Source organism: Xyrauchen texanus, chromosome 35 (genome assembly GCF_025860055.1).
Source record: "Xyrauchen texanus isolate HMW12.3.18 chromosome 35, RBS_HiC_50CHRs, whole genome shotgun sequence".
Classification (NCBI taxonomy): Eukaryota; Metazoa; Chordata; class Actinopteri; order Cypriniformes; family Catostomidae; genus Xyrauchen; species Xyrauchen texanus.
In genome coordinates this window covers 8,135,722-8,155,871 of record NC_068310.1, presented here as the reverse complement: position 1 = coordinate 8,155,871, position 20,150 = coordinate 8,135,722, and the positions used below count along the sequence as shown (strand labels likewise).

Sequence of the window (20,150 nt, the reverse complement as noted above, 5' to 3'; positions counted from 1 at the left end):
ACAAATTCAACTGCTGTTATATTCAGGATATTATCAGGACTTACTGGTACCAGAAACTGTAAAATGTTGTCATGCATTGCATTGCATATAGAATAACATTTTAATTACCGTCATAACGATAGCTAAGAAACAAACTAATCCTTCCTAAGGCAAATACTTATACATGTAACATGACACACTGGAAGAAATCATGTCAGCTGTCTCAGTCCTGTTGCACATGTGCCCTGTGTATGTGTGTGTGTGTGTTTGGGAAGTGCAGAACTTCAACAACCAAGGGAAACAAAATTGAGCTTTTTCTAAGTCAAGAAAGAGGTTTTAAAAATCACATCCATATTACCACCGGTTCATCCATTACATGGAAATGGAAGGGCAAGTGGAGCACATAGTATAGCAGATACAGTATGCCACACAGTAAGCGCTGCTGTACACTGATCATTTTGGTAAATGTGGTAGGTCATGCTGGTAATCTACGCATTAAGAAAATTTGTATAATGTGCAGAATTACCGTAATTGTCATTGAAAATGCATTCAGACATAGTTTCTACCACAATGTTGTTTTGTTGTGATGCTTGATGATTTAACTTTCAAACAGAGCACTGACTGCTTTTAGAAATTGTAAATAAAGATAATTGTCAACTCGGGATTACTCCCGTTCTAAACAATGTGGTCTTCCCAGGAAATGACGAGAATTACTCCTCTGTCATATCAAAGTAATGTCTCCAAACAAGAATGATGGATGTTCTAAACAAAACCAGGACAAAACAAGCCAAAACCATGCTGCACGTCTAACTCACATTACTGTATTCATAGCAGTCTCGCTGCATGCATGGTCCCATTTTATGGAATGGTTTGACCAACATCACTTTAACACTTAAAGGACTCACTAGAGGTGCACAAGGCAATGAATAAAACAAAGTTTGTTCTCATTAACATAATTTGCCTTAATTGCTCATATAAGCGTTATGCAATTAATTTGGTCATGTTGGTTTTGCTGTGTTTGTATTTTAAAGGTACAAAGGCAAAAACAAGTACATTCATTATTTATCTCTTTCTTGTGCAACCAAGACAAACTCACACATGCACACACACACACACACACACACACACGTACACGCACTCACAAATGCATGCTGGAATTAAGCAAGTGCTTCTCCCATTCTGGATGGCAGCCAACACGGGTCCACCCCTATTTACCAAGCTATTTTCAAAAGCACTGGCCACCTGCCAGAAACTTTTTTCCCCTTAAAAAAAGAGAGTAAAATATATAAACATTTGGGCTGCTTTGAAGGCTTACATTTAACACTACATGAAAAGACATATAATTATGGGTATGATGAGACACATTCAGCGTTGCATATTATGACTGTGGGGAGTGGATGACATGACTAAGCCTGGGCCTTGAGGAGGGGATACAGGGCCAAAGGCATCTGTTTACCCTATTCCCAATTGCTTTTACTGGGCAAAAGAGAGGTTTTGTGGGAAAAATAAAAGCTCCCATTCAATAATAGGATTTCCCAGATAATTACTCTTTGAAAATCTCCAGAAGAATTGGAGATGAAAAGGAACTTTCAAATCCAAGAAAAACAACATAGTTTCTGGGATGCGAACTATGGTTATAAACTCATTGTTCTTGCACCTGCATGTAAGGAGGTTTGCCCTTAGCAACCACCTGTGTTTTGGTACAAGCGTGGTTTTTGGACGCACGTTTCCTAGAGAGCTAATGAAATGCATACAACAACAATAATGTATGCAGAGAAGAGGTCACGTCATATCAGATTAGCTTGGAACAGCTGTCTTGGTCTCCAAGGACGACCAACACAGAAAGCACACAAGGTTGCTGGGAAGGATTTTGACTAAATGCAAGTACAGTTACTACTAAAGCTGCATTCACACTGCCAGCTACTTTGTCGCTCCATGTCGCCTGTGGCTGGCGGTTAGGTTGCTAGTTGTGTATGGAGAGTCTAAACAGCACTGTTTCTTTACAATTAATATTATTATTAAAATATTAGGATCACGTGAGCTCTACCGTCTTCTCTCGTATTGGCTGTCACTCCCGAAAGTCGCTCTTCATTTGCATAAATTTCAACATTTCTCAACTATGTCGCATCGCTGGACACGCCCACATCCGGTCGCCAACGGTCGCTCGTATTGCCGGAAGTCACCAGCTCTCATTGAAAATGAATGAGATGAGGTTGCGTTGTCGCTGAGTGTCAATGCAGCTTAAGAGATTGCTTATGATGCAGACACTTAGGATGAAAGATCAAATTAAAATGTTAAAATAGTTGGTCTAATATGTGACAAGAAAGCTAATTGTTGTATGAAAGGTGGTCTTATGCAAGACATAACATAAAAAAGAGATAGTTAGATATATTCTGCCCCTGCAAAGTCAAAATGCTGTAACTACACATTTTGTCAAAATTGAGTTATATATCGGTGTACAAAACTTGTTTCTGCATCAATCTTTGCTGTTATTTTATTAATTTTTTTATAGTTTTGCTATGTTAATATGTGCTAAATGGTCCTCTTTGACCAATGCACCACGTCTCTCTGTTTTTGGCTGGACACTCAAAAACATAGAAGTCATTTTTCAGCTTCAGTGTTGCTGTAGTTACTGCGTTTTGGCTTTTTGTGGCAGACTTGTTGTTATAATTATTATGCTGATGATTTGGATGCACAAGACCTTTATCTGAAATAGCCTACTTGTTTCCATGAAAAAGTTATCTTAGCTTGTGTTCTTCAATGTTCTTCTGCTCTTAAAGGTTGTTCTCTTTTCTAGGGAACTGAATTTCAATGACCTTCAAGAGTTCCCTGTGGCCATATGCACGCTGGCCAAGCTTCAGGAATTGTAAGTAACCTAGACCAACCCACCCAGCATGCATGTGTCAGTGTGCTTCCTTTAAGTGGACCGCTTGGCCTGGACTATTGAGCTCCTTGTAAATCTTGGTTATTGCCTAGAATATGGTTCTCAAGCAAAGACAATCTTGCAAAAAGCAGATGGTCACAGATTAGTGCTTAAGTCCTTCCTTCTCAAGTATCCTAAAGTGTTTTTGCCTGTGGGATTGCCTCCCAACAGGTGTTTCTATAAGATACAAAGGGTGTTTACATCAGCAAACTTGAACTGACGCAACCCAATGACTCACATGTGTGCTTACAGGAGAGTTTTAAGCTGCCAATGAGATAGAAAGCAACTGAACTTGACTTTCCAAGCTTTAGAATTCATTTTCTGGACCACCCCTTTTAACCTTATATATTTAACACATGCAATTATTTTAGTCTGCAGAATTTTTGAAATTCAATTCACCAGCAACATACAGTATGGGTATGCACTATAAATTACAAATTCAGACAATTAAAAATTATAAGCTGTTAAATGTGTGAAAAGTAGTTGAATGTGTGGCCACAGATGCAGTTAGCAAAAACACTGGAAAGCTTGTCTATAGACTTCCTGATCGCTGGATTTCCTCATCCTAAGGTGGATTGCGTTCAAGTGTGTAGATGGTGAAACTATCTCTCTCTCTATGTGTCTTCCAGGGGTTTCCACAACAACAACATCAAAGCCATTCCTGAGAGAGCATTTGTGGGGAACCCACTTCTGCAGACCATGTGAGTATCTCGTCTCAGTAAAAACTGGAGGGGAGTGCACAAGACATACACCATGACTGAAATAAAAGACTTTCTGTGTTGACTAAACATGCCTTAATGCATAACAGACAGACAGGTTCTAACCATTTGTTTATCTGAGCTGAAGGTCCAGGAAATATGTGACACATAGTTGGGTCTTTCAACATAATGGGAGCCCTTTGTGTCCCTCATTATTTTTTCTAAACGCAACAACAAAAATGCAGTTATTATTAATGCAATATATTAATATATATATATATATATATATATATATATATATATATATATATATATATATATATATATTTTAGCACTATTTTGCATCCATTTTCTTTTTAGGGTTAATTTAACATTTACGAATGTGCTTTGTGTCTTTCATTTTTAGGGTAATGTTATCGTCACTCAGTGAACGTGGGTTGAGTGAAAACAATAATTTTTAAACTAACCTTCTGGTTAGTTTAAGCATGCTTTTTTCACAACGCATCTATGGCTGGGCTTGGTACAATCAGAGATGTCATGTTGACTTGCAGATGAAGTTGCTAACCAAAATGTTGAAAATTACAGTTTCTGTTTCACTCTTCATCAAACTTTGCATGTTTTGCTTAAATGAAAAAGATCCCAAAGCAAGCTCTTAAATGAAAATGGAGGCAGAGAGCTATTGTTTAAATAAAATTGATTCAAAGCTAGTGCTGAAATGAAATATATGGGAGATTTTATGTACCGATTTAATGATGCATTTATTCACTATGCATTTAAATATTTATTTAACGATTTAATGATGCATTGAATCAATTCACTATGCACTTAAAAATGTATTTAAAGATTTCAATGTAAAATGATTTTTTTATGGCAGATGCTTTTTGCACCTTGGTGCAAATAATGGTATATACTATTACACCCCAGTGCAAATAATGGTTGATACTATTTGCACCCAACTTTAAATACTAACATACAGTTTATGGGCATCACTGCAGCATGTGTATTGTGTTTATTTAGAGTCCCACAGACACACTATTTTAACCACTACCCATAACCGTAACCTTAAACTCACTTTAGAAAAAAAAATATTTGTATTACTACAGTAACTATGGTTTCACTATGGTATTTTTTTTTTAAATTTCCACTAATCACAAAATGAACCAAACTTACTATGTTACCACCATATTACTGTAGTAACACCATGGTTAATTTCATTAAAACTATGGTTTCTGCAAAAAAAACAAAAAACATGTTTACTACAATATTACCAATACAGTGATGCAATCTACACACAATCGATGCAGAGCCGTGGGAACGAGTGTGACCGACAGGCCCCGCCTCCGGATCAAATAATTCTCTGCACACCCCGACATTCACCGTAACCAATTCACTGCGATGAAATCAACATTAATATTAATTTGTATCTATTATTTTAAATAGTATTAAAGGAACTATTAAGAGTGGAAACAGGATTGGAACCACAGTCACTAGGACTAGGACAACACTACACATTCACACACAATGTCTTTACACCCCACACCACTGAAGCCACACCTACAGTTTCGTTTGTTGTATATTTCTGTGGTTCCACCAGAATAATTGGGTGCAAATAGCTGCACTGTGTGGCAGATGCTATTTGCTGTGTATTTAATGATTTATTTAATGATTTAAATATTTCATTAGTTAATTAATGATGCATTTAATTAATTCACTATGTATTTTATTATTTATTTAAATATTTTATTTTTAGTAATTTGGCCCTCCATAATTTTTCTTCTCTCTTCAGTCATTTCTACGAGAATCCCATTCAGTTTGTTGGCAAATCAGCATTTCAGTTCTTGCCAAAGTTACACACACTGTAAGTACATACTATGTGTGAAATGATAACATAACCTTTATAGTACTAGTTGGCAAATGTGTATAATTTCCATTTCATCATCGCTTTCATTTTGATGTATGCTGTAATCTTGCTCAACTCTTGCCATCAGTGCTCACATAAGAAAACATTAAACTAAAAATTTGTCTCCCTAAAAAAACAGCATGTTTCAATTATAACCTCATAAATGTCAGAATATGATATTTAGCATTTAATTAAACAGGTAAAAAGTAATCGATCACTCTCTGATTACACAGATAATGCATACGAATTTTACGAGAGTGTATTCGGTATTCGTTATTTTGATATAAAGTCTACGGTCCACAGTGTTGCTGACTTTGGCCAGTGTCGCAAGTGTAATCAAAATGATGGAGTCTGGAAGACTAATATTTACTTTAGATGACAGTGAGCTGAGTGTGTGTGGTAACAGTAGACATCCCTGTGGTTTTGCTGGACGACAACTTCATTAGCAGAAAGATCCTCACTAATGAGTTATCTAATCTCGTCTCAGCTCTTTGAACGGGGCCACTGAGATCCGAGAGTTTCCAGATTTGAAAGGAACCACCAGCCTGCAAGTTCTGTGAGTGTGAGATCAAATGTCCCCATTTCACTCTGGATCAGTTTCACTTAAGAGACTTCCAGAAGTTATTCCCACCGTTGAAGACAATGGAATAACCGTTGACAAAATTGAAATGCTTTTACTGATCTCTTACCAAGTCAGTTCATTTTTTACATGGTTAAAATATGCTCAGACAAGACCTTACTAAACCAAACTGATTCTTTTCCACTCGCTGCACATACTGATCGTAAAAGCCATGCATCATTAAACTTTTCATCAGAGTTAATGTATTTACTAGGTTTTTAGGTTTATAGTAAAAAAAAAATCATAAAAAGCCAGGTCCAGAAAATAACATTTAAGTTTTGTTTTTTTTATCAATATCTTAAACATCCTCAAAACAAGATCAATTTACCTGACAAGCAGGTTTTCCGAGAATTTACAGTGGCCTGAAAAGTATTTGGACACTTTAGCCACACTTAAAAATACAGTAAATTTTTTTTTTATAAATTTAATTGCAAAGACAACAAAATATCAAGCTACTATATGATGCAAAAGAGCTTTTCTCAGAACTAACCTCACTTTTAGTAAAAATGACACTTTGTTTGATATTTTGTAATCTTATGGAATAACATTAATGTATTTAAGAGTGTCAAAAGTGCCCAAACCATTTTAAGGCACTGTATCTTGAATACAATTGTATTTTGTCTTATTTTCTTGTTATATTTGATAATAATTTGTCTTATTTTTGTCTTTGTATATTTATTGATTGATTTATCATTTGTTTTAAGCATTAATCTTACTAAATGTAGAATTTTATTTCTTATTTTCTAAAAGCCAGATTGTATTGCAGGTACATGCATTTATTTGTCCCTTGTGGATGTACCAAGAGTGAAATGTTTTTTTTTTTTTGTTTGTCCTGTTTTTCTCATTCACTGTTTATTATTCCTGTCTCTCACACACATACACACATTGAAAATAAACTCCTCTTTGATTTTCACTCAGCACGTTGACCCGAGCTGGACTGACCGGCCTGCCATATGATCTGTGCCACCTGCTGCCTAAATTAAGAGTGCTGTGAGTTTCCAAACACAAATATGCACCTGCAGCACACACACAAGTCTAAATGATTCCTAGAGATCCAGGCTGGCAACAAGAGTTCATTGAAATTCACCCTGAGGGATTTCATGTAAGTGAACTTTCCAAGAGTTGCAAAGGCCTCATTTAACTTGAACTCGAACACAACATTAGCAGGTGGAGAGCAGGCTAACTTCTTACACACAGAGAGAATACATGGTTGAGTATTTGCACCATGCTATTGCAAGGTATTTGAATTATTAAGTAGATTTAGATTGCAAGACAGTGATATAATAGCATTTAGTGTTGGTTCTGTGAAAATTAATGCTGCATCAGAGATAATTTGCTCGGTTTCTGTCAACTGCACCCAAGAATCAACACATAGTGACTATGCAGTGAAAAGGTGGCTATAAATGGTTTGATGTATGAAAGGAAAACAAGACTAATCGCAATTCAGTAAGCAAATTGGTGTTAAGGCTCGGTTATCCTTTGTTTTTCTGCATGCCATTCCATCTCGTGCACAGTCAACCATTCTAGCCTTTCGAAGTATACTCTATTGATCATGATCCCTTTCAGATGTGTTTGGCACAAGCTCATCATGACTGCTTTGTGATAGTCTTTTAGCACAGTCAATAGCAAGTGTATGCGTCAAGATTCAGGCTAAATTAGGGGATAAGGGATAATGTATAGCCAGCCGGTTGTTACCTCAAGATCAGTGTGCAATAATGACCAGACTGTACATTATCCTGCCTATTACACGGCAACTTACCAAATAAACAATTATATGAACATAAAATATTGATTTGCCTTGTCATTATGTTATTTTATGAAAATAAATAGATTGTAGAGTCTCTGGAAAAACCTCTGGTTTGCAGATTTCTGGTGGTGTTTAGTTTGCAAAATTAAATGTCTGACTGCTCATTATCCTGCTTATTACAAAACTACTTGCCAAATGAATAAATTAATGGATATGAAACATTGATTTGAATTGAAATTATTTTATTAGCTTACTTACAGAGATCACAGAGTGATACAAGAAGTAGGAAAGTTGACTCGCAATACCCGGATGACCAGTCTTATATAATTTAATCCCCAGATTATTGAGAAATCTTTGACCATTAGAAGGGTTGATTGACCAGAATCAATCTGGAATCGAGTGTTCCAGATAGTCGTGTAATAAATTCAGTTAATTTAAAGGTTAATGCAGTATTGACCAGAATTTTGGAGGAGTTTCAATACAGTACTGCCTTGAAAGCACTGTTATCATTCTTTTGGTACCATTATTTCTCAGGAATAATTTTTCAAGCATATTTTCCTTATTGTATTCCTAAGGGAGAGCATAGGGTTTTTGACAATGGTGCAGGCCACTTTTAGGTAGAAAAGTTCCATTAGAGAGACCCCGAAAGGAAAATAGATTTAGTTAACTGTTCTAAAGAAGATTTAGACCTCAGGAGAAAGTAGCTGCAGCACATGCCCTTCTCTTTTAATGTGTATCCTTAAAGTTCAAGCACATAAAATAAGAATTGGGAAATAATAATACACAGGAAATAGTTTTAAAACCAGAAAGAATCATTAGTACAATGTGATTAGGAGCAATATTAACAAATGAACTACAGACACTTTAAAATAACTTTCATTGATAGCATGCATTATATGACATTACATAATGCACTGCAAATCATTAATGTACATTAAAATAGTTAAATGTCATGAATAATTTATATTCAGAGATGTAACTGTTGATCTGTTAAGAATTATATTAATCACTTTAAATTCAAGTTATTATGAACTCTTACCATTGAGCTAATATCATTTTATTATGGGGTGACTGTTTTTTTTTTTTTTAGATGAAAGGGCCTTGTCCACAAAACATAATGCTCATGCAAATAGATGTCAAAGAAAGTATTACACTTGACTGACAACAATGGCCAATTATGTGGAATCCTCCATGTAAAGACATCACTATTCTCTTCACATGTGTGTTTTCCAGGGAGCTGTCTCATAATCTAATCGAAGAGCTGCCAAGCTTCTACTATTGTGCCTGCCTCCAAGAGATGTGAGTTAAGCGGTCTCTCTCCTTTGTAGTAAAAGGGTTGAGAAGTATAACTAACACATCTGTGATAACTCCAAAGACCCCTGATAGCTCTCACAGTAGAAAAAGCGTGACAAATCACGGTCATTACTGTTGTAATCCATCAGTGTCCACATTCTGGACGCTTCAAGCGTACACATGGACGCTAAGTATGATATCTGCATAAACGTGTATGGCTGGCATGGTGTGTGTGTGTGTGTGTGTGTGATAGACTGAAGTAATAGCAGCATTTTTGTTTTGACTCGGCAGAGGCCTGCAGCACAATCTGATCAGACAGATAGAGATGAACACATTCCAACAACTCAACTCTCTGCGCTCACTGTAAGTACTGCACATTATCTCTTTCCTTCTATTAACCTCTAAGGATAACACTATTTCACACCTCACAAATGGAACTGCCTGGCTCTCTCGCTGCTATTCAAAAAGATATTGTGGGTTATATATAAATGATTAACAAGATTTTGAATACTGATATTTTGTTAGCGTCTCACATCAGCAGTTTTTACTTTAAAATGCATAACAATTTTTACTCAGCATTTTAGTATTTGGATGTGTTTTTTGATGAAATTGTGAAATGAATCGGTCATTTGGACCAGCACACTCAACAATACATCCTCCCCCCCAGAGGCCAGGACATTCTCCACAAACTAACCAGTTAAAATGTACTTTAAGCAAAAGCAAGATTGCCTCAAACACACATTTTGAATGATAATAATTGCTATTAGAATTTAAGATCAGAACAATTTTTACATATCGAATCTTGAGTATAAAAGCTTTGAAATGCTGTAAAGGTTGTGAATATTAATTAATCAATGTTAATAAATAAATAAAACATTTAAATTCAAAACTATTTAAAAAAATCAGAACACTACTAGAAAATAATAAAATAACAAAATATAAGGTTAAATAAATAAAAACAACGACCGTGATAAAAAATTTAGAAAATCTTTTGTAAAAAAAAATTTAAATGTTATACTGGTTTTCAAGATTAAATGTAATGAACGTTACATTTATATAGCACTTTTCTGACACTACACTGAAAGCCCATTACACAGTGAACATGGGAATCTCCTTAACTACCACCTGTGTGCAGCATCCACCTGGATGATGCAACAGCAGCCATAGTGCACAAGTACGCTCACCACACATTAGCTATAGGTGGAAAGGGGAGAGTAGAGTTATAGAGCCAATAAGTGGATGGGGATTATTAGGAGGCCATGATAGATGAGGGCCAATGGGAGGAATTTAGCCAGGACACCAGGGCTATACATCTACTCTTTACAAGAAGTGCCCTGGGATATATATAATGACCACATAGAATCAGGACCTGGGTTTAACGTCTCATCTAAGGGACAGTGCCTTTTTACAGTATAGTGTTCCCCTCACTATACTGAGGCATTAGGACCCACACAGACCGCAGGGTGAGCACCCCCTGCTGGCCTCATTAATACCCCTTCCATTAATGATTAATGATAAAAATACAAATTGAATGGAAAAACAATTTTCAAAAACAAATCACGTCTATAAAAAAAGTATTATCAAAAACAAATGTAAAAAAATTACTCTAATAAAACACTTCTGTAAAAAAAAGATTAAAAATAAGTAAAAAATACAGTAAATGTAAAAACTAGTGTCAAAAACATATAACTATAAAAATTTAAGTAAAACTAAAAATTATTGAAATAAACCACTACTGTAAAAACAATTGAGCATAAAGCTTTGAAATGCTATACTGATTGTCAAGGTTAATTCATGATTAATGTTAAAAAAATAAACAAAAATAAATCTGTAAAAAAAAAAACAAATCTCTAATATTTACATTTACATTACATTTATTCATTTGGCAGATGCTTTTATCCAAAGTGACTTACAAAAGAGATATAGATATTTAAGTAAAAACAATAAATTAAGTAAATCAAAAAATATATATACTGTAACACAACAATACGTTTGGTTACGTATGTAACCTCCGTTCCCCGAGGGAGGGAACGACACGTTGTGTCGGAGAAGCGACACTAGGGGTCTCTCTTGAGCGCCGATATTCACCTCTGATCTATGAAAAAAGGCCAATGAGAGTTGGCAGCCAGTATTTGCATGTCCCGCCCCCGGACATACGGGTATTTAAGCGGCGCAAATACGGGAGTTCATTCAGGATTTTTCTGAGGAGCCGGAAATGGTCCGGCCACAACAGTGGCTCGGTTCAGTGACATGGCGGAGGAAAGACACAACGTGTCGTTCCCTCCCTCGGGGAACGGAGGTTACATACGTAACCAAACGTTCCCCTTCTGTCGCTCTCTCCACGTTGTGTCGGAGAAGCGACACTAGGGGACCCATTCCAATCTTGCCATGTGCTGAACCGTGTACGTGAACTGCCGATACAGAGGCGGGCAGGGATTCATCCAGTGCCACGCATCGTCTGTACCCGGCTGCACGTACCCTTCCCCAATGCCCCATACGAACATCGGGATCCTTCTAGTTACCCTGGGAGGGGAACAAGGCGATGTTTGCCAACATGGGAACGGGCCAGCCTGGCTGGGCCTCTTTTCTCTCTATGTTTCTCGCATAGAGCAATCACGGCCGGGGCCCTTACACGCATATAGGGAAGGGGGTCTTACCCAGACCCTGCGGAGACCACACTTGCCCTTTTTCTTGGGGAGGAAAAGTGGTAGACACGTCACACGGCTGTCTTAGGGCTCGTGTGGAAAGTATGGTGCGGTGGTAGATCCCAGCCTCGAAGGGGGGAGTTGCTACAGCACGGCGACCGAGGCAGCTGTAACTGCCTAAGGGAGACACGGGGGTCCGCTCGTAAGGGGACAGAACCGTGGAAATACACACAGGGGGCGTCCGCACAGGAGGCCTTCTACTTTACCTGTGGAGCACCTATACCAGTACAGGGTAGCCATCAGGGTACCCGCAGTGGCTTGGGTCGGCGAGTTCCTCCGCTGAACCGCGGACCCGGAGGGCTGGGGAGGAATCGACCAGGGGCCCGACTCGGAGTGGGGCGCCCTGGGAAGAAGGCGCACTACTTTACCTTGACGTCAGGAAAAGGGCGCTGGGCGCAAGCGATCCACCCGGCCGGTCGGTCTACGTGTTACCGAGTTCTACGGGCTCGGACCTGAGAAAACACGAGACGCAACCGACTCAACGCAGAGGTTGTAAAACCTCGCGAAGGTGTTGGGTGTTGCCCAACCCGCGGCTCTACAGATGTCTGCTAGGGAGGTGCCCTTGGCCAGTGCCCACGAGGATGCAACACCCCTTGTTGAGTGAGCTCGGACCCGTACGGGTAGGGGCACGGCCTGGGTGTGATAAGCCAGTGTGATGGCATCGACAACCCAGTGGGCGAGCCTCTGTTTGGAGACGGCATTCCCTTTCTGCCGTCCCCCAAAGCAGACAAAGAGCTGCTCAGAGCGTCTGGTGCTCTGTGTGCGGTCCAGGTAAATGCGCAGGGTGCGCACTGGACACAGCAATGAAAGGGCTGGGTCTGCCTCCTCCCGGGGCAGCGCTTGCAGGTTCACTACCTGATCTCGGAATGGTGTGGTAGGAACCTTGGGCACATAGCCCGGTCGCGGTCTTAGGATCACAGACGTATCTGCCGGACCGAACTCCAGGCAAGTGTCGCTGACAGAGAACGCTTGCAGGTCCCCAACCCTCTTGATAGAGGCGAGCGCGATCAGCAGGGCCGTCTTAAGAGAGAGGGCCCTGAGTCCAACTGATTCGAGCGGCTCGAAGGGAGGTCTCTGGAGTCCTGCCAAGACTACCGAGAGATCCCAGGATGGAACTAGGCCTGGCCGGGAGGGATTCAACCTCCGGGTGCCTCTCAGGAACCTGAGGATCAGGTCGTGCTTACCCAAGGACTTGCCGTCTACAGGATCGTGGTGGGCGGCGATAGCGGCAACATACACCTTGAGGGTGGACGGGGACAGCCTCCTGTCCAGCCTCTCCTGTAGGAACAGAAGCACTGACCTAATCGCGCATCTCTGCGGGTCTTCGGCTCGGGAAGAACACCAATCTGCGAACAAGCGCCACTTTAGGGCGTAAAGGTGCCTGGTAGAGGGAGCTCTGGCTTGGTTGATGGTATTCACAACGGTCGCCGGTAAGCCGGCTAGCTCTTCCGCGTCCCGTCCAGGGACCAGACGTGGAGGTTCCAGAGGTCTGGGCGTGGGTGCCAGAGCGTGCCCCGTCCCTGAGAGAGGAGGTCCTTTCTCAGGGGAATTCGCCAGGGAGGAGCTGTCGCGAGGAGCCTGAGTTCCGAGAACCAAGTCCGAGTGGGCCAGTAGGGGGCCACCAATGTGACTTGCTCCTCGTCCTCCCTGACCTTGCACAGCACCGGTGCAAGAAGGCTCACTGGGGGAAATGCGTACTTGCGCAGCCCCGAGGGCCAGCTGTGTGCCAGCGCGTCTGTCCCGAGGGGAGCCTCTGTTAGGGCGTACCAGAGCGGGCAGTGGGAGGTTTCCTGGGCGGCGAACAGGTCTACCTGGGCCTTGCCAAACCGTTCCCAAATCAGCTGGACCGACTGGGGGTGAAGCCTCCACTCCCCGCCGGGCAGGCGTTGTCATGATAGCGCGTCCGCTACGACGTTGAGCTTGCCGGGGATGTGAGTGGCACGCAGCGACTTGAGTCATAGGAGGAGACGGCGGGCGAGTTGTGACATGTGGCGGGAGCGTACGCCGCCTTGGCGATTTATGTACGCCACCACCGTGGTGCTGTCCGATCTCACGAGGACATGTTTGTCCCGAACTAATGGGAGGAACTTCCTGAGAGCAAGAAGGATGGTCAGCAACTCCAGGCAATTGATGTGCCAACGCAGCGGGGCCCCTTTCCAACAGCCCGCTGCTGCGTGCCCGCTGCACACGGCACCCCACCCGGACCGGGAGGCGTCGGTTGTGACCAGGACGCGTCGGGACACCTGCTGCAGGGGCACTCCTGCCCGTAAAAAGCAGAGGTCTGTCCAGGGTCGGAGTGTTTTGAGGCAGGCGGGGGTGATCCTTACCCGATGCGTGCCGCGGTGCCATGCGTGTCTCGGGACTCGAGTCTGGAGCCAGTGCTGGAGTGGTCTCATATGCATCAACCCCAGTGGCGCAACCGCCGCGGAGGATGCCATATGCCCCAGGAGCCTCTGGAAAAGTTTTAGAGGGACCACTGTGCCTGGCTTGAAGGAAGCGAGGCAGTCCAGCACCGACTGAGCACGCTCGCTCGTGAGACGTGCTGTCATTGAGACTGAGTCTAACTCCAACCCGAGAAAAGAGATGCTCTGAACCGGAGTGAGCTTGCTCTTTTCCCAGTTGACCTGAATTCCCAAGCGGCTGAGGTGCCGGAGCACTTGGTCTCTGTGTGTGCATAGTAACTCTCGAGAGTGTGCTAGGATGAGCCAGTCGTCGAGGTAGTTGAGAATGCGGATGCCGGCTACTCGTAGCGGGGCAAGGGCCGCCTCTGCAACTTTCGTGAAGACACGAAGGGACAGAGACAGGCCGAAGGGGAGGACTTTGTACTGAAACGCCTGGCCGTCGAACGCGAACCGTAGGAAGGGTCGGTGTCGTGGCAGAATTGAGACGTGGAAGTACGCGTCCTTCAGGTCCACCGCTGCGAACCAATCTAGATGCTGAACGCCAGCCAGAATATTTTTCTGCGTAAGCATTTTGAACGGGAGTTTTAACAAGGCCCGATTGAAAACTCGCAAGTCCAGGATTGGTCGTAAGCCACCGCCTTTCTTGGGTACAATGAAGTAAGGGCTGTAGAAACCCTTCCTCATTTCGGTTGGAGGGACGGGCTCTACCGCGCCCTTGGCTAAGAGGGTCGCGATTTCTGCGCGCAGGGAACTGGCATGCTCGCCGTGTACTGCGGAAAAGCGGACGCCCCTGAAGGGGGGCGGGAGCCGGGCAAACTGAATTGCGTAACCGAGTCGAATGGTCCGGTGAAGCCAGCGTGATGCGTTGGGAAGCGAAAGCCACGCTTCCCAGCTCTGCGCTAGGGGCACCAAAGGGACGAGTATTTTGGACGTACCCGGCGGGGCCTCGCAGCGGGGCGGAACAGGTAATGCGGCGTCGGCGGCTTCGTTGCGGCCTGAGGCTGAGGTGCTGAGAATAGACTCAAAGCACTTACCTTGCTCCGCGCGCCCGGCAGGGGGCGGGTTCTTGACTGAGGAGGAGGTCTGATGTTGGCGTCCTCTGGACTCGTCTGAACCGGCCGGCCGGGGGACAGTCGTGGCAGGTGGAAGGCGGGATCGCCGCGTCCGGTGTACCGGGACTGTTGTGATCTGAAAGCACATTGCCGTGAGAACAGCATTTGCGGGCCAGGTGACCCAGAGGCAAAGGAAATAGCTCTTTTATTGAGAATGTGGGTACCACAGCCCCCGTCAGGGGGTGTGGCAAATGAAAAAACAAAGGATTCTCCTCCCGGCCCTCCACCGGGGGACGGAGCGGTCTTACCACCTCCGGAGCTAACGTCTTCGTCTCTGGGTCGGCTGTCTCAGGAATGCTTGGGAGCCTTCCGGGTCCTGGAGGGGGTTCGTGAGACAGGGGGCCTGCGGAGTGCTCGACGAGTGCACCTAGACGAGCGGAGAGCAGGGCTCTCCACGTAGACGTCAGCTCATCATGCACCTCCGGGAAGAAAGGGACCGGGGGGATGCGAGGCCGCGAACGGCGCGCTGCCCCCAGGAACCAATCATCCAACCGAGAAGGCTGTGGGGAGGATGGAGGGTTCCAGTCCAACCCCACGCTCAAGGCGGCCCGGGCAAGCATGTCGGACATCTGAGCGTCGGCCTCCGCCTGGGCCTGCTGGCCCGAAGGTGGCAGTCCAGGGGAGTCCTCGGCATCAGACACCGCACTCTCTGATGCAGCGGCGAGCTCATCTGCTTCGGACTCAGGAGGATAGACAGCCGGGCCGTGAGGCGAGCCGCTATCACGTGCGTGGACGGAGACCAGTGAGCGTGTCGGGGAACGGGAGGTTCGCGGGGGGCTACCCGGCGAAACTGCACCCGCTGCCGCCCCCAAATCGCCCCCAGCGCCAACCGCACCATCCTTAATCCCGTGGGAAGAAGGAGCAATGCGGGGTGCAGCTGGGGTGGCTTGCTTTCTATTGAAAGCGAGCCGCGACCGCAACATGAACCATCCACAAACGGCGCCTCGGTGTGATCGCGGCCCAAACACACGAGACAGCGCCTGTGGCCGTCTGAAGCAGAGAGCACTCTACCGCATCCAGGAACGACACAGGGGCGGAAAGGCATCTTGAAAAAGACGCGTCCTTAAAAGGACGTTCAACGCCGCTGTGTTTGCTCTTTTAGAGAAAATTACTCTTTTAGTAAAAACTCTTTTAATACACAGTGTGTGTGTGTGTATGTGTCTGCTCTGTCGAAGCGCTCAGGGGCAACAATGCACGCCGTGCACTGAGAAGGAGAAAGCCGCTGTTGTGCGCTGTCAAGATCCAACAGCATGCAGATCGTCAGAGGAAAACAGGAACATTTAAGTGCCGTGTAACTCGCAGCAAACTGCAGACAGACCATCGGCTCCGAAGAAATTTTCTGAATGAACTCCCGTATTTGCGCCGCTTAAATACCCGTATGTCCGGGGGCGGGACATGCAAATACTGGCTGCCAACTCTCATTGGCCTTTTTTCATAGATCAGAGGTGAATATCGGCGCTCAAGAGAGACCCCTAGTGTCGCTTCTCCGACACAACGTGGAGAGAGCGACAGAAGGGGAACTGTAAAATATCTTGAATAATAAGCTTAGAAATAATATTCTGTTTTTAAAAATTAATTAATGGACAAAAACAACAACAAAAAGGACATTTAAAAACTACTGTACTAAAATACTGCTGTAAAGAATCTTGAGTATACAAGCTTTGAAATGCTACAGTATACTAGTAGTCAATATGAATTAATTATAAAAGTTTAAATATATTTACATTAAAGTGTAAAACTAAAAAAACAATGACTACTGTAAAAAGTAACAAACCAAAAATAAAAGTAAAACTAAAAACTACTGTAATAAAATAATACTGTAAAAGCTTTGAAACACCATACTGGTTGTCAAGATGAATTAATGGATAATGTATTATTAAAAAAAATAAAAAAAGAAACATTAAAATAAAAAAAGAAAACATAATTATTGTTAAAAAACACTACTGTAAAAAGTAATAAAAACGTTAAATATATGAACTAATGTTGAATGAAAAACATAATTCTTGTTAAAAAATATATTAAAATAAGTAAAAACACTTCTCTGTTCATTCAAAGCTAAATTTCCATCCAGCAAATCTTAGTTTGACTACATTCAGCAGTAAATATTTTTTGCAGTGATTTGAGAACATTACAAAGTGATTGTAAATAGTGTTAGATGAATGAACAAGTAAATGATTGTCATTACAGGGATCTGAGCTGGAACAGGATTGAAACTATCCACCCTGATGCCTTTTCCTCTTTTCAGTCTCTTGTTAAACTGTGAGTATGCAAATTAAATCATGCCACACACTGCCACACAGATTCAAGTAAGATTAACATCAAGCACCTGTAAAAACCTTGCAAAACTGTAATTAAACTCCCACTTGGCACAACTGACCAATTTGCACAAACACAGAGATTCCATGATGCACATTTTGGAGTTTCTGTCATCTGTGCAATGCTTTAGTTGGCTCAAACTGAAACACTGCGGTTGTAATCATGGTAAAAGGCTCTGTGCAGTGGTGATAACTTGCATCGTCACTCACAGTCGATTAAATGTCAGCAGCATTGAGTAAAGAATGTGATGAATGAATGAGAAAAACTGATAAAGAGTGACAGAGTGTGCCTGATAAACCTGTAAACAACACGACAGGGTAGGACATGAGCACTGAGGTATTTATAAACTTGTCATAAATTATTAAATAAATAGCAAAGCACTGGTAGAAGAAAATCAAAAACAGCTTTATAAAAAAGTCTTGCACATTTTGTCCTTGCTTATAAACATCCTGAGGAACTTCACCTCTGCTCAATTTTGATATTTAAAATGTATTTACAATGGTGCCAAAAATGTACAATAGGAAGTATTTTAGGACATTTGGACGTAGAACACAAATAGTGCAGTAATTGTGATTTTACTAAATGTTGTGTTTATGCAGAAAAACACAACATTTAGTACAATCATAATTACTGCACTTTTGAATTTACAATTTGTATTGTAAATGTTTCTATATGGTTTCTATATGGTATCTTCATTATTTAACTTCCAAATGTCTAAAAAATCTGAATTTGAGAACACTTAAAAAAAAAAAAAAAAAAAAACATGGCAACCAGCTTCAGGGCATTTAAAATTTTTCCTCAACTTAAGGTCAAATTAGTTCAATTAAGTCCAACAAACTCAGGAATAACAGTGATGTCTACATGTGTTGTGAAGTTCAACATGCTTCAGGTTTAGCTGGGTATAAATACTCAGAACTTGAACAACGCAAACACAAATCACCCTGATTGTTACTGAAAGCAAAAACAAAAACTTTTACAACAACAAGACTTGATACAATTTTTTTTACAAATCTATTAATTCTAAACAACAATTAGTTGCACGTCCTCATATAGATGCTTTGACCAAATACACATAAGAAAATTCAAGCGTAAGGGATTATGTATATTGCCTCCAGTCAAAATTGCTTCTCCAATTGGCATGCTCAGTAGCAGATGAAACAATAAAGTTCATAATGCTTAGCCTAACAGGGTTCCCACATTTCTGTCCCATGAATTTTCCAGATCTTTCAATGACTAACAGATGTTCATGATTATTGAAAAATAATTATTCTGCCACAAATGGCTTCCTGAAGTTGATCAAACTGAGCATGCTTTAAGAAATAAATGTAACATTGTGTGCTCTTTCTGTTTAAAACACTGTTATCTACATTAGATAATGCAATCAACTTTTAAAATAGTTTCTCTGACAAAATGAGGCACAAATGTTGGCACATGTTGGCACAAGATATCTTAAATTGGTCATTTAAGAGCTGCACCACTTGCGATCCATTGGAAACTTTTGTATGTGATAATCCTTCAAGATTTGAATGACACTGGCTGAATCTGTTCTTCCTCTCTCCATCCAGAGACCTGACCGGGAACCAGTTGAACACTCTCCCATTAGTTGGCTTGACCAGTCTAACTCATCTTAAACTGAAAGGCAACTTAGCTCTCTCTCATCCCTTTAGAGAGGAGGACTTCCCCAACATAAGGTACATTTATGACAACCAGTAACCGCCAAAATGTCAATCAACTCTCCAATCTCGTAAACACGGGATTAGACAGACTTAAATACACTTCAAAGAAAATTCACATGTATCTGTGGTTATTGAGTCCCACAACACTTGCTTTGAATTGCTTGAAAACATGAGAAAATGTAACTCAGTTTTCAGAGAAACAACCAACTGTTTATAGAATTGTGAGTTTCATGATACTAACATTTTGGAACAATCGGCGGCCCCAGGAACATTCCGTTCATCGATACGAGTAAACGATTTATGTTTGTTAATTCTCCAAACAAATCTGGTTTGTTGCGAGTCGTCTGACCGGCAGAAAGATCATTTCAAAGTACCTATGCTCTCAATACAGAGAAAGACTGGGTTTTGAATCCCATGATGGGAAATTCTTGCTTTGGTAAAATAAGGTTTTATGCAGTCCTGAACTGTTTTTTCCATGTTTATGAATGATTATTTATTACCATTGTTGAAACAGGGTAATTGAGATGCCATATGCCTATCAGTGCTGTGTGTTTGGAGCCTGCAACAGCTACAAAGCTGCCAGCCAGTGGGAAGATCAGACAGGGAGTGAAGAAGATCTTCAGAAGAAAGCCCTGTCCCTGTTCCCGACTCACACTGACAACAACTGTAAGCTCTATAACTCCAAGCCAACTCACAGACCTGAGTAAAAACAGTATATAGCTTAGTAGCTGCATTTTCAACCACATATTTCTATGCAACTTTTGGTATATTGCATAAAAA

At 41.9% G+C, this 20,150-nt stretch overlaps 1 protein-coding gene across 3 annotated transcripts in view; it reads left to right on the top strand.

The window, feature by feature from the left end:
- LOC127629311 (leucine-rich repeat-containing G-protein coupled receptor 6-like) overlaps positions 1–20,150 on the top strand; it is a 184,814-nt gene that overhangs the window by 156,180 nt on the left and 8,484 nt on the right. For 2 of the 3 annotated variants that reach the window (XM_052106470.1, XM_052106472.1), the window contains 10 exons: positions 2,777–2,845; positions 3,532–3,603; positions 5,387–5,458; positions 5,988–6,056; positions 7,038–7,109; positions 9,100–9,165; positions 9,451–9,522; positions 17,566–17,637; positions 19,260–19,385; positions 19,885–20,036. In XM_052106470.1, the coding sequence (XP_051962430.1) occupies positions 2,777–2,845; positions 3,532–3,603; positions 5,387–5,458; positions 5,988–6,056; positions 7,038–7,109; positions 9,100–9,165; positions 9,451–9,522; positions 17,566–17,637; positions 19,260–19,385; positions 19,885–20,036 (842 nt within the window). The remainder of the gene's footprint in view (positions 1–2,776; positions 2,846–3,531; positions 3,604–5,386; positions 5,459–5,987; positions 6,057–7,037; positions 7,110–9,099; positions 9,166–9,450; positions 9,523–17,565; positions 17,638–19,259; positions 19,386–19,884; positions 20,037–20,150) is intronic. The other variant, XM_052106471.1, reaches the window with a different exon arrangement.